The 13,188-nt window shown below is 52.5% G+C and overlaps 4 protein-coding genes across 4 annotated transcripts; 1 reads left to right on the top strand and 3 right to left on the bottom strand.

The window, feature by feature from the left end:
* Window positions 1–221: 221 nt before the first annotated feature.
* Window positions 222–1,502, top strand: TRM12 (S-adenosylmethionine-dependent methyltransferase; the record flags this gene model as incomplete). Its single annotated transcript, XM_062892216.1, has 1 exon — window positions 222–1,502. The coding sequence occupies one exon, from the start codon at window positions 222–224 to the stop codon at window positions 1,500–1,502; it is 1,281 nt and encodes a 426-aa protein (XP_062740302.1).
* A 220-nt stretch (window positions 1,503–1,722) lies between these two features.
* On the bottom strand, window positions 1,723–3,400 carry QC762_605235 (uncharacterized protein). Its single transcript, XM_062892215.1, has 2 exons — window positions 2,360–3,400; window positions 1,723–2,284 (listed from the first exon to the last, which is right to left on the bottom strand). Exons 1-2 carry the CDS (start codon window positions 2,496–2,498, stop codon window positions 1,764–1,766), a joined length of 660 nt encoding a protein of 219 aa, XP_062740301.1. The 5' UTR covers window positions 2,499–3,400; the 3' UTR covers window positions 1,723–1,763.
* A 2,761-nt stretch (window positions 3,401–6,161) lies between these two features.
* QC762_605230 (uncharacterized protein) lies at window positions 6,162–8,281 on the bottom strand (the record flags this gene model as incomplete). The annotated part of the gene is given in 5 exon segments (XM_062892214.1): window positions 6,162–6,255; window positions 6,264–7,658; window positions 7,726–7,805; window positions 7,859–8,050; window positions 8,207–8,281. Coding segments are annotated over 4 exon segments (1,422 nt in total). The 3' UTR covers window positions 6,162–6,255; window positions 6,264–6,583.
* An 874-nt stretch (window positions 8,282–9,155) lies between these two features.
* QC762_0091540 (uncharacterized protein) lies at window positions 9,156–11,236 on the bottom strand (the record flags this gene model as incomplete). The annotated part of the gene is made up of 3 exons (XM_062884061.1): window positions 9,156–9,164; window positions 10,415–10,551; window positions 11,200–11,236. The coding sequence occupies 3 exons, from the start codon at window positions 11,234–11,236 to the stop codon at window positions 9,156–9,158; spliced, it is 183 nt and encodes a 60-aa protein (XP_062740299.1).
* Between the last annotated feature and the right edge of the window lie 1,952 nt (window positions 11,237–13,188).

The following is a 13,188-nucleotide window of genomic DNA, read 5'->3' as shown; positions in this document are numbered from 1 at the left end:
AAAACTCTAAGCGGATCAAGCCTTGTTAGCGTCAATGTTAAGGCAGCGAGTCAAGCCAACTGTTTTTTCCTCACAAAACTTGGCATCACCTAACAGTGGGTCCGAGCGCACAAAAGCAGGTCTTATAAGAACTTGTGTTTGCGACTTACAAAGCTCACAATTCATACTCTCTGTCACCTTTCAACCTTTGATTAGATAATTGAGGCCTAGGATAGCTCAAGATGACAGACACAGTGACAACTCAACATCTCAAGGCGCAAGCCGTGGACCAGCCATCCAAAAAGAAGGAGAGTCCCATCTCACTGGCCATCACGCCTTGGCTCAACTCACTACCATCAACTCTCCTGGATTTGCTCAAGCAAAACACAGGGGCCTCAACACTCGAAGAAGTTCAGCAGAATCTTGTAGGCTCGGCTCCAAAACGTTGGGTAGTTTACGAACCCATGGTCCTCCTCCCAAGCGGCAGCTTCACCTCCGAACCCTGGCCCTCCCTCCTCACCTCTCTCTCCACCTCCCAAAAAGAAGACCTATGGACATCCATCCTCGATCAACTCTCCCCACCGAAAGCACCCCTCACCCACCTCGCCATAAACGAAGGCATCCCCCTTCTCCAATCCGATCAACAAGAAGAAAACATCCTCCGCTCCCCCACCGGCCTCCACCCCCTCCATGGCTCCTTCGGCTCCCCCACCTCCCCCTCCTTCCCCTCCAGCCTCTGGGTCTCAACAAAACAAAACTCCCTCACCCAAATCTGGGCCCCCTTACACACAATGTTCTCCCGCGGCAACATCAAGGAAAAAGCCCGCCTTCTATCCTTCCACTCCACCATCCCCCTCGGCTCCCCTCCCCTCCACCCCCACCGCTATCTCCCCCCCGCCACCCTCAACAACAGCTACGCCATCGACCTCTACGCTGGAATCGGCTACTTTGTCTTCTCCTACGCCCGCCTCGGATTGAAGGTCCTCTGCTGGGAGCTCAACCCCTGGAGCGTTGAAGGTCTCCGAAGAGGTGCCCTGGCCAACAAATTCACCGTCAAGGTCATCACGACCCCAGAAGACCTGGGCAGACCGACAAAGCATCTGATAGCGGGGGCTGAGCAACAAATCATCGTCTTTCAGGAAGACAACCGGCATGCGGCCCGTCGTATAGCTGAGCTTGGCGAGGAAGAGAAGCCCAAAGTGAGGCATGTCAACTGCGGTTTCTTGCCCACTAGTGAGCCGGTATGGAAGGACTCGTTCGACATCCTAGTGCAAGGGTTTGTTGCACCGTCGTCGTCGTCAAAACAGGAAGGAGGCTGGCTTCACCTCCATGAGAATGTCGGGGTCAAGGATATCGAGACGCGCAAAGCCCAGATCCAGGGGTTGTTTGACGGCTGGTGTTCTGAAAGCCAAGACGCCACCCTCAAAGCCAATGTTGAACACGTCGAGATGGTCAAGACTTACGCCCCGGATGTCTGGCACGTCGTTTTTGACGTGTACGTCTCTTCGTCTATTATAAACTAGTCTACAGGATCAAGCAAGTTTCCTCCCCCCACCCAGCCCTAGATTTATATACACATCTAATTATTGCTATTCCGGGGGAAATTCAAGAAGAAAAAAAAGAAAAAAAAACCATGAAAGCCGTGCCATATCCATACTCGTGTCTGAAGCCTGATCGGACATTGAACCATCCAATCATCCTCACAAAACCCCAGAATCCCACCATCCCTCCCCCTCGCCCCACCGTAGATTCACCACCCTAGTTTCCACAGGGTCAAAAACCGCCTAGAGATCCACCCTCCTAAACTTGCCCGGAATATTCTCCTCCACCACCCACCCCTTCCCCTCCCCCCCCTGCTCCCTCGCCTTCTTCTCCCGTTCCTCCCTCTCCTCCTCCTCCCGCTCCATCTCCTCATGCTTCTTAAAGTGCTCAATATCCTCCGGATGCGTCAGATCCTCCAACTTTGTATTCTCATCATGGTACTTCTCCCAGTGATGAATCTCATACTCGTACTCATCATCTCCGTGATGGCCCGGCCCCGTGCCCAAATCAGGCAGCTCCTTCCCTTCCACCAGCAAGTAATGCAAAAACTCGTCTTTGGAGATGAGGTCGTCGCGGTTGGTGTCGATCAGGTCGAGGATTTGGCGGGCGAAGGCGTCGCGCTGGGCGGGGGTGTAGTGGGCGTTGGAGGGGTCGAGGAGGCCGTAGAGCTTGAGGATTTCGGGGGCGTCGAGGTGGCCGGAGGAGTCGAAATCGTGGAGGGTGAAGAAGGAAGGGGGGTCGAAGGAGGTTATGTGGTGCTCCTCTGGGCGGGGGGAAATGTTGGTTAGCATCTGAGAGATAAAAGGGGTTATTTGGTGATCTGAAAAGGGGGACGTACCAGCCATGTGTCTCGTCATCCAATTCGCGTGTGGGTCTACGGCTGGCTTTTGGGAGCCGCCTTCGCCGCCGCCGCCGTGGTTGCCGTGGGCGAGGGCTAGGGGTGGGAGGGCTGATAGGAGGAGGGTTCGGATGTGCATTTTGCTTTGATTGGGAATGATTGGATGGGTAGGGTAAGATGGAATTGTTTTGATAGCTGGAATGTTTACTTTCACCGTTCTGCGATGCGATGTCGTCGTTCGGACCCATGTTGTAAATCCCGGGCGCCAAGGCCCGCTTCATCGACGTAAATGTAGTGCTCAGACCAGTAAGAGGCCCGCCCTTTCGAATCCATAACATGGAACCAGGATCTTGCGAGCCGTTGCGGTTCCCCCCCTTCCCCAGATCCATCTCGACTTGTCATCAGTCCCGAAGCCCCATGCTGATTCACAAGCTGCGGGATCGGGAATTGCTTAATTTTTTTTGCTCGCAAAAAAGAAGATGGGAAGGCCCCGGGATGTTGGGGGGGGATCATCCCCATCGATGGCCTTCCCCATTTGGATGGGCTGACATGCGCCGGGCGAGGCGGCGTCGGCGACCAAAAGCTTTTTTTTCCCTCTCACAGGCCTCTGGCGGGGCGCAACAATTCTCGTTATTTTTTTACTGCGTATCTTATGTTGCGAGAACCCCGCCAATCACAAGCACAAAAGTGAAGATCGGCCGTCTTTTTCACTTTTGGTGAGAGAGAAAGTCCCCCCCTCCTGAGGCTGTTAAAGAAAATGGGGGTACAACACATGTGGCTTCAGATGAAAAGGGCAAACCAGAAAAAGACGCACGTTCCCCCGAGCTGTCAACTTGTCAAACCTGTCAAACCATCCCAACGTTACATACTCGTCTCTCTCTCTCTTTCTCTCTCTCTCTCTCTCTTATACCTGTTCTGCCTGCCACGGAGGCAACATGTCGATGACGATGGCAATTCATTATTCAGCTCATCCCAAGAAAACCCTCAGGTTCCTCTCACTCTTTTTACGTTCTTTTTCTCTCACGTAACCACTTCTTCAGCTATCCCTCCCCTCTCCTCCCACCCGCCTCGAAGCGAAGCAAGCTGCATGTACGCACCAACAGTTCCCTCATCTGCAAACACCCCACAGCCAAAAAGCCGCGCGCCAGAATTGTTCCAGAAAGCCGCTTTGATCACCAATATCTGATCTACCGTCGCATCGGTGCCTGCGGCCCATTGAGCCGGAATCAAACGCACCCAAGACCATCATGCCGGACTTCTCTATTGGCTATTGCAGACCAAGCAAGATGCATCAAGCCAGCACTCGATTGGAACGACGGCGCGGCGGGCTTCGGGAAAAGGGGAAGACAAACAACAACGAAAAAGGACGGAAGCGCCGAGGCTGCACTGCTCTTCCCACCTTGAGACCTTACGCCAACGGCACAGTCGACTTGAGCTAGAGAGATAGTCTTGTCAAAAAGCCTGCTGCCTTGCGTCAAGACTTTGTTTCTCACTTTTCATTCTCTGTCACTTTCAGATATCACTCCTGGATGTTGGATTCGCATCAGCTCAACACCACAACCAACAACCCCCAAAAAGAGAATCTCGGTCTTATTCTCATCGGCTAATACCCGAAGCCCACATGACATGTCTGCAGCTTACAGACCGGACTGACGGACTCATGCACGTCAAAGCCATCCCACCCCAAAAGACCGTCGGCACGCAACCAGAACCCACCTCTTCGGCTCCGATCCAACTCCGGCAAGCAAACCTACGTGTAAGTGGCGCCAAGGGATGAGGGTTCCCTCTTCCCAGCAACTGGGGCTGCTGTTGGCATGCAAGTTGTTACTATTTGGGTTTAACAAGAAAGGGAAAATGGCTCTTGAACAAACTGGCCTTTTTCGCTCTCTTGCATGCCGCTTTGTAGCCCAACTCTCTTCTCCGAAAAGAGGGCTGGCCTCCCTCCTCCTCCTGACCAACAGCACACACCTCCCTTTACCTCTCGTGTAGGGCGAGGGAGTGGTACACAGCAGCAAAGCCACGTCGGATTTGTGCTGCGCTGCTCGGTGTTACTGTTTTGTATTTTTTTTGCTCGAGGCTGCCCTCCACCCCCCCACCCACTCTTTGTTTGTTCGGCATTGGTATGCGGTTAATAGCCTGCCTGCTCCTCTCTCACCTTGGTTGTTGTATATCACTTCTGGGGAGTCCCTCCCTTACTCAGAGCCTCGGTTTCTCGTTTCGATATGTACGACTTGTTCGTCCGATGACAACTTCGCCTCGCCTCGACGAGATATCTCGGTTGATGAAGATGGCCAGAATCAGCGACGACGACGGATAGATCAGCCACCGACGACGGGGTATGCGAGTGGTCTGGATGAGACCTGGCCGGCCTTGGTGGGGGAGACATGTGCTGCCATCACATACTTGCACGTGGAATAACTGGCGACTCTCGGCAAACCTGACCACGAGCCCGTCGAACAAACCAAGTCCCGAAATACGAAGTCCGGCCGCTGGTACGATTGTCTGGAGGAGACACTGCGGTTATGGGAGGGAGTTGAAGGGTTAAGGGGCGTCAAACTTGGAGGGGAATCGATTCGTGCGGCTGGTGTCCAACACTCGGCCTTGTCTGCGCAGGACTGAAGGGGGCGCGGTTTGCGGACAGGGTCTTCTCCACCTTCGGGGGGGGCCAGTTGGAGGGCTTACTTTTGCTTTGTTTGGCATTGGCCAACAATAAGATGGGAATATCCACTGTGGAAAAGACGAGGAAGGAACGGGTGGTCATGATTGTGCATTGTTGGAGGAAGGCGCGACCTGTCCATCTAATCTGCCAAGAGGAGGAAGGAAGCGAACAGAGAAGTCAATGTCTGCTTTGCTGAAGCTGGGGATGGAGCCACCAGCACCGTCAACGCCAACCAACCCACACCAAATCCCGTCTGTTGTTAGACCCCTGAGGAGCGAGAGGAACGGGATGACAATCTTGACATCCGAGGAGAGGAGGATATCAGGTCAGCAGTGGAGGAGACATCAAGATTACCACTCGTGACAACACCTCGCGGTTCGACATACTCCACGAATCCCCTCGACGGCAACAGTCAACTCGCCACCCATCACAACCCCCCTTTTCAATAACAGTGATGGACTTTCGACAAGATCTCACCAAACACAACAACAACTACAACAACAACAACAACCGAGGACAGCGAGATGAATACGAAAACTTCATTGACAGGTATGTATATATGAAGCACTAAAAGTACAAAGCTATAGACAAGAACTTGATCAACCTCTTCACCACTCACTCACACTCTCTCCTTTTTTTTAAAAAAAAATAATCCTCCCAACTTCATCTACCACCACCACCCTATCGTTACAGCCCCCAGAAAGTTCGAGTCAACCCTCATCCCATCATTTTTTGTCAGTTCTTCATTACCATCCCCCCCCCCTCCCCCCTACCCTACCCCCCAACCTCAGAATTAAGCATAATATTCGAAGAAGAGAGAGAAAAAAAACATCAAAACCATCCTCCCATATTATGAAACAAAGAAAAAAAGAGAGAGAAAGAAAAAATCATTGTTGCCTTGTCCCCTTCCCTTCCTTTCCCTTCCTTCCGTTCCTTACCCACGGCCAAGGTATCACACACACATGTCCATTCCACAATTCCATATCCCTCCCCCCTACTCACCCCTAATCACACTCCCATACATCAAAAACCAATACGCGAAAACAAAAGCATTCAAACAACAGAAACCAAAGTTCATTTCCGAAAAGGAAAAAAAGCTGACAACAAACATAGCAAAGACAATATATATGAAGAAAATAAAAATCGGCCGTTCAGCATATATCAGAAAACATTCGTAAAGGATGGATTGATGATGATGATGATGGTAAAATAAGCCATAAGCCAGCCGACCCCCGACCCCCCGACCCCAAATGTTCCTTTGTGTGTGTGGTGTTCCGGGTTAAAATGCGACGACAACAAACAACATCAAACCAACAGCCTCCCGTTTGCTCGGCAAAGACCTCCACAAGAAAAGAAAAAATCCAAAACCGCATCACGCGCACAAATACAACTAATGTTACACAAGCCCCAGTCCCCGTCTGAGAGACTGCAAGGCAAGAAAGAAAGAAAGAAGAAGAAAAAGGGGGTATTGATGGATGAAGAGAGGGAAAAAACACCAACCCAAAAAAAGACAAAATCCAAAATATGCAACAACCTGCAACATCACCACTTTTCCACCCAACCCCTTACATCGACTCAATCCTCGCACTGGGCAACTGCATCCCGTCATCAAACTCCAGCTTTGGCCCCGTCCCCCACGGGTCATACACACCACCGGCGGCATACCCCCCAATCGTCGCCACCTCGACCGGAGGCTGGTAAACAGCATGCGCACCGCTATACCAATTCTGCTGCGGCTCTTCCTCTCTGACCGGTTGCGGCTCATAGTACTTTTGCTCCTGAGGTTGGCTGGTTGGTTGGGCCTGGGCTTGCTGAGGAGGGGGGTACATGTTCTGTTGTTGTTGTTGTTGTTGTTGTTGTTGCTGCTGCTGCTGCTGCTGTTGAGTCTCCACCACTGGGCTCGTCGCGTGAAGAGCATATGTCGCTGCTTGGGCGGGAGGGGCATGAGTGTAAAACCCTTCTTGGGTGGAGGGGGACCGGCCTGATCCGGCCGAGAAGCTAGATGGGCTTGACTGGATGGAGGCGGCAAGACCGGGGGCGGAAGGATAGGTCATCTCAACGGGGGCTTGGCGCGGGATGGTTTGGTATTGGGGGGCGTGCTGGTGGTGGTGAACCTGAGGGGCGCCAGGGTGGGGGTTGGTGTTCATTGTTGCTACGCCCGGGTTGTTGGAGTCCGCGACGAAGTAGCTGTGGTGGGGGAGGGAGGACGTCCTCTGCAGCACGACGGGAACGTTTTGGTGGTGGTGATGTTGGGGAGGCTGGGGTTGTTGTTGTTGATGGTGGTGGTGAACAGCTTGGGGGTGCGGATCCTGATGCAGGCCGTGGTATTCAGCTGCCCCGCCAGACGACAAAGAATGGCGGTGTTGGTTGTTGTACTGCTGCTGGAGGCTGTACCCGTTCATGTGCTGGCCAAAGTCGGCGAAGCTCGCGGCACGCTGGAGATGGTGGCCGTGGGGTCCCATCATGGGGATGTGATGTTGCTGTTGGGCTGTGGCCCAGGGCATGGCGGAATGGCTCTTTGGGGTGGAGGGGGAGTCCTCACTGCCCGTGTCGGACATGGAGTCGTCGAGCTCGGAGGAGTGGATGCCTCGTTGGTGAGAGCGGCGTTGGTGCTTGACCATGGTGGTCTTTCTGCAGAAGCTGCTTCGTGTCAGTGAACCCGGGGTCTGTGGACAAGTGTCATAGCTCCAAAGGTGGGAAGTCTCACCTCTTCAAGCAGCCGTCATGGGCGCACTTGTACGGTCGCTTGCCGGTGTGGATGCGGCGATGTCTGGCAAGACTCGAGGACTGCACTGAAGTCAGTATACCGATTCTCACCATCAACCCGAGCAAAAACTCACGTCTGAGAACCTCTTCCCGCAGCCATGGTGTTGGCACTGATGTGGCTTCTCGCCAGTGTGCGTCCGGATGTGAACCGTCAGCGCGCTCCGCTGGATGAAGCTCTTTCCGCATCCTGGCTGGTTGCACTGATACGGCCGCTCGTTGGTGTGAATCCGATAATGTCTTTGGAGATCTGACTTGCGGTTGAAGCTCTGTTTTTTTGTTTCTCCTGTCAGTCAAACCATGAACCTCTCTTCTCCCGAAACCAAACCCCACGATGGTCACAGACACCACGCCCCGACAACAAACACCCTGCCACCGCGCGCACGATGACCGCCACCATACAACAAAAGAACATCAAAACGCACCTTACCACACCCATCCCAATCGCACTGGAAAGGGCGGGCCGTGGGCTCGTTATCAACAAGCTCCATGAGTTCCATCTTTCCTTCTCTCTCTGTTCCTTTTTTCCTTTCCTACTTTTTCGATCGAGCCCTCTCTCTGTCGTGCGCAAAAAGGTCAAAGGCCTTGGAGCTGGTCAGAAACACACAGAGGCGCACGTTCTTCCTGCAAACCCCTCTTCTTCTTCCTTCTTCCTTTCCTTATAAGTAGGGCAACTCTACCCCGTTTCGCCCCCCGCTCGTGGTGGTCGTGTGGAGGTGTGATAAGCTCGTCCAAGGATGTTCCCAACTTCCTTCCTCAAAATAAGCTTTTGTTTTTTCCCCCTCCCAAGTGGCGATGATGATTAGCAAGTTTGTTGCAGGTGGTTGGTTGGTGATGTGTACGTCGAACTTGGGTGTACCCTTGTATCTTCTTCGGAAGAGGCGTCCGGGCTGCCGCTGCGTGTGTGTGGTTTCCTCCCCGTCGTTCCCCCTTCTTGTTCCTCAATATTATTGCAAACAAAAATCTTTCCCCCCAGAACAACCTTTTTCAAAAACGAATGAAGAGCTGTGTTGGTGGGAAAAAACTGGTTATTAACTTTTCCTTGCGCAACAAAATGGGCCGTTGATGGAGCGAAGCGTCCAGCGCAAAAAGGCGGGGAGAGATATGCGGCGCGGTTGGGTTCTGATGACGACAATAGAGAGTGTGTGCGTGCGTGTGTGCGAGGTAGTGGGGACCCAGGCGGAGAGAGAGAGAGCGAGGGAGGGAGCGAAAAGTGAGCACAAGCAAAACGATTTCGAGCTGAACACTTTTACTTCTCTCTCAAGAAATTTCGTTTGGGGCCGGGGAGAAAAGGGCGTATTGATGAAGGGGAGGTTATTTTTCTTCGCTATGGCAACGGGGTGGTTGGTTTGTTTGGTTGGTGGTGAACAAAAATTATTTTGGCTTCAGGGCCGGGTCGAAAATCGGCGTGTCAGCTGGGAGGGTACGAGCAACGGGAGCAAAGAAACTCAAACAACAACTGTCATCACCCCGCAACAACAAGACGACTACACAACACAAAACAACAACAACAACAACAACAACAACGAATTGGGACGGAAAAGACACAACCGTGCTGTTATGTTATGTTATGTATGTGTATGTGTGTGTGGATGTTTGTGACGGAAGAGACAGACAGAAGCGGCCGGCAGCAACAACGCAAAACCCAGAGAGAAGACGAGGCGCGGAGTTAGGATGACGGATGACGCGGGTCAAAGCCAAAGTTCCCTTTTATATATGTATGTATATATAAGAGGTGGGAAAAAGAAAATAAAAGAAACCGCACCGGTGACGAAGTGTTGGCAGGTGAAAGGGAACGGATGATGGGGAGGGAGGTGAAGGTTGGTTGGTGGTGGTGGTTGGAGGGGGGAGGGAGGCTGGTTGTTATGAAGAAGGTTCAGCGCCGGCTCTTCGTCTCTTTTCGTTCGACACACCCCCAGCAAATGCACGTTTATGGTAAGCGAAAAAGCGTGTTAAAGCTTAGGTGAAGGAACACACACACACAGCAAAACTGGGGCAGCAGCACTGACACTAGCCTAGGGAAATCTCCGCCCACGTTGTGAAATGAAAAAAAGAAGGCAGACGGGAAGGCCGGCGCTGATAGGCCAGTGGCCGGGGGGGAGTGAAGGAGGATGGAGGGGGTGAGAATAAGTTTGGTGGAGAGAGACCAAAAAGGGACAAGACGTTGGAGTCTGGACGAAGTGGAGAACATGAACGGACTGGGGTGAGAGGGGTGAGTGTGGATGATGGAGCTAAAGCCAAGTTGGGGCTAGAGAGCCAAGAGGAGAAGTATTCCGTACCTTTTTTTTTTCGAGGCCTGTTCTGGTGCTACGCTGCTGCAGTAGGGCGACCGACGGTGCGAGTAAGGGCAGGAAGCGCTAGTTCGGCAGGTTTGGCCGTTCCACCTTTTGGGGAGGGGATGGTAGGGGCGGGGGTTGGGTGTGTGTGGAAGTGCGGTTTCGAAATTCAAAGCTGTCTAGGAGCCGGCGTGTGTTAAGTTTCCGAAACCAGCACCAGCATAACAAGAGAATAAAAGAAGGGTAGGGGGAGGGATGGAGGGAAGGAGGCAGGGAGGCAGGTACATGGGAGAAGGAGGGGGGTGGTGGCAGGATGGATGTGGGGGACTGCACAGTTCAAAGTCAGGAACCACTCACACACAGGTCTTGCAGATCGTCGAGTGACCTCTTTCTGAGCTGCTTCTGGGCCAGGTCGAGTGCCGAAATCAGGGAAGGGCCCGGATGATTCCTAACCGTTGCTGTCAAGTGAATCGTTGTGTTGCTGTCAAGGTATGCTGGATATCTCGTATCGTATTGCGCACACGTGTGTGTGTGTGTGTCGTCCCAGCTTCTCTCCTTCTCCCTTTCTTAAACTATCTTAAAGTTGGAGCTACTGAACGGCGCGCGTTCAAATCTGTCGTAACGGTTGACCTGCCAAAAAAGAAAAAGATGGGCTGGCGGATGCTGCTGCTGCTGCTGCTGCTGTTGTTGTTGCTATTTTTCTCTCACTTTTCTTTCTCCCTCTCTTTTTCTTTTTGTCGTTTCTTCTTTACGGTTTTCCCTAAGCTCCGAAATTGACCGAGACAGGCAGCGGGAACAGGCGCGCGGCGGCCGGCTGGTTTTTGTCGTCAGCCCTGTAAGATATTGACAGGGTTGTTGGCTGCTGTGCGGTTGTCAACCTCTCAAAAGTTTCCGTGAGGTTGTCTTCCGATGATGTTGTCGTTGTCGTCGTTGTTCTTTTACACTTGGGCAAACGAATAAAATAAAATAAAATAAAAAAAAAAAAAAAAAAAACCGAGATGAACAACAAACTCCTTTTTGGTCTGGGTGGGAAGGGGTTCCTCGTGGGTTATGTATCCACGCAACGCAGGGGAAAGCGAACCCGAGCAGCAGAATGAGAACCACAGATTGTTGTGTTGGGTTAGACGAGATTGGACACTAACGAGGAATGGCTCTCCCAATTTTTCTCGTGGATGGCATGGGTATCCAGAACCCTTGATGGCGTGCGTGTTGTCTGATGAGGGCTATAAGATCGAGGTTGCTATACCCTTCAGGGTGATGATAGGTCTCCCCAAGCCTCCCTCGCCCGCCGGCCGTCCAAAATGTGGGGAAAGGTCACAAAATACGGGGAAGATAGGTCAACCGCGCGGTATGGTGATGGGTTTGTGGTGCGAAAAGGGACGGACGGCAGCAGGATGTCGAGCCCTAGGGAAACCGCAGCACTGCAACGTCGAGATATCTCTCTGTACAGTAGCAGTGGTCGGTATGAACGAGGGACGGGAACTTGTCTGATGTGAAAGGTGAACAACGCCCGAGCACACACCGCATCCCCTCTAGACAGCTCGCTCTAGATGCTCTCCTGCTACTATACAACCCTGATGCAGAGAAAAAACTGGTTCAGACAGTGGGCCAGACGTGGCTCCGGCGATCTCGCTGTGGCTTGGGCTCGGGTTCGTCAAAGATGGGGAGTGGTATCCTCTGTTGCAAGAGGTATAGCGCTCTCTCTTGTAGAAAGGATCCAAAAGTAAGCCGTGTGTGGCGGCCGAGCGGTGGTGACAAGGTGTGCTGCTCTTGAGTCGTGTTGCGTCCGTCTGCAAAACACAGCACGCGGTTGGTGCGAGAAGAAGAACCCCGCGATGATTTATACAATCCAACCTGCAGACCTTCGTCCGGGCGCAAATCAGGTGCTCAAGGTGCGGCAGCGAGAGTCACCTCTTTGCTGTGCGTGAGGGGTTTCCGAATTGTTGCAAGGTGAAGAAGAAATCTGGCCGACGGCCGTAGCATTCGTGATATCTCGCTCCAACGTTGGACGTAGTGTGCCGGAGCTAGTCAAGGTCAAGAATTTGGGATCCGGGATCCGAACGGCACGGTAAGAAAAAAAGGTGAAAATGCTTTTCTGTTGGTTAGGAAGATTGTGTGTGTTTGTATCTAACCTTCCCTCCCCCCCCCCTTCTTCAGATATACATATGAATCTAGAGAACCGTCCGGATATGATATTACACGGTTAATAATAACAGAGATGATAAGAGACAGGAAAGTAGGTAGAAATCACGAGTGCCGATCAAAAGGTGTGCCGTGTCCCGTGTCTTTCTGTTGCTTCTCTGTTTCCCGTCGCCGGTCCGCAACAATGATAGTGGCAGGGAGGAGGGACGGGACGAGCGAGTGGTGAGTAAGTGGTAGAAGGCTTGCTGGGGACGGCTCCCCCAGCTTCACCTAGGTAGTCGGTCATCCCTTTCCAACCCCCCCCCTTGGGACTGCTGCAGTTCCCAGCCCGCAGCGTTGCTTTTTACCTGAGCTTTCCTCGAAACGGCAAGAGACCAACATCGCTCTCATCCCAAAGAGGAACTTCCCTCAGGGCCAGCTGAGTGTTATCAAACAGGCAAGGTCAGGTTCAGAGATTGCCTGCCTGATGACGGGCCCTGCAGGAAGCGTGCAGCTCTCACACTACGGAGAAAAAAAAAAGAGTAACAAGAAAAAGCAAAGACAAAAAAAAAGGAGCAAAAAGAGGAGAAGCGGTCGCCATCAAACCTCGCTTCACTCTTCTCGTTGGCGTCAGTCGCGTCAGTCTTAACCATTCGGGCTTGCAGCCCCTATCCCTTGCTAACAGCATGTCACTAGCGCAGACGACAGCGACCGGAAGTAGCCTGTCCCTGTCCATCGCGGGGCAACATCCAATAACCTTGACAAAACCTTGAAAATTGCTTTCTCTGCGAATGCATGTCTGTCTGCCCTGCCTGCCGGGGACAAGTGTGAAGTTTGAGCTGTTGTAAGATGTACCCATGTACCCGTGTAGACAAAAGATACCTATGTATGTATCGGGCATACCTCAGGGTAATGGATTTCGGGATGGTGATGGGTAGGTATTTCATGACGCTCCTCTTCCTCTTCTAGTGTGGGAAATGGCAATGAGAGGAACAGGAGGACCTCTCTCC

Source organism: Podospora pseudocomata, chromosome 6 (assembly GCF_035222375.1).
Source record: "Podospora pseudocomata strain CBS 415.72m chromosome 6, whole genome shotgun sequence".
In the NCBI taxonomy this organism is placed as follows: Eukaryota; Fungi; Ascomycota; class Sordariomycetes; order Sordariales; family Podosporaceae; genus Podospora; species Podospora pseudocomata.
Note: the sequence above shows the minus strand (reverse complement) of the source record. Positions and strands in the feature narration are given on the sequence as shown.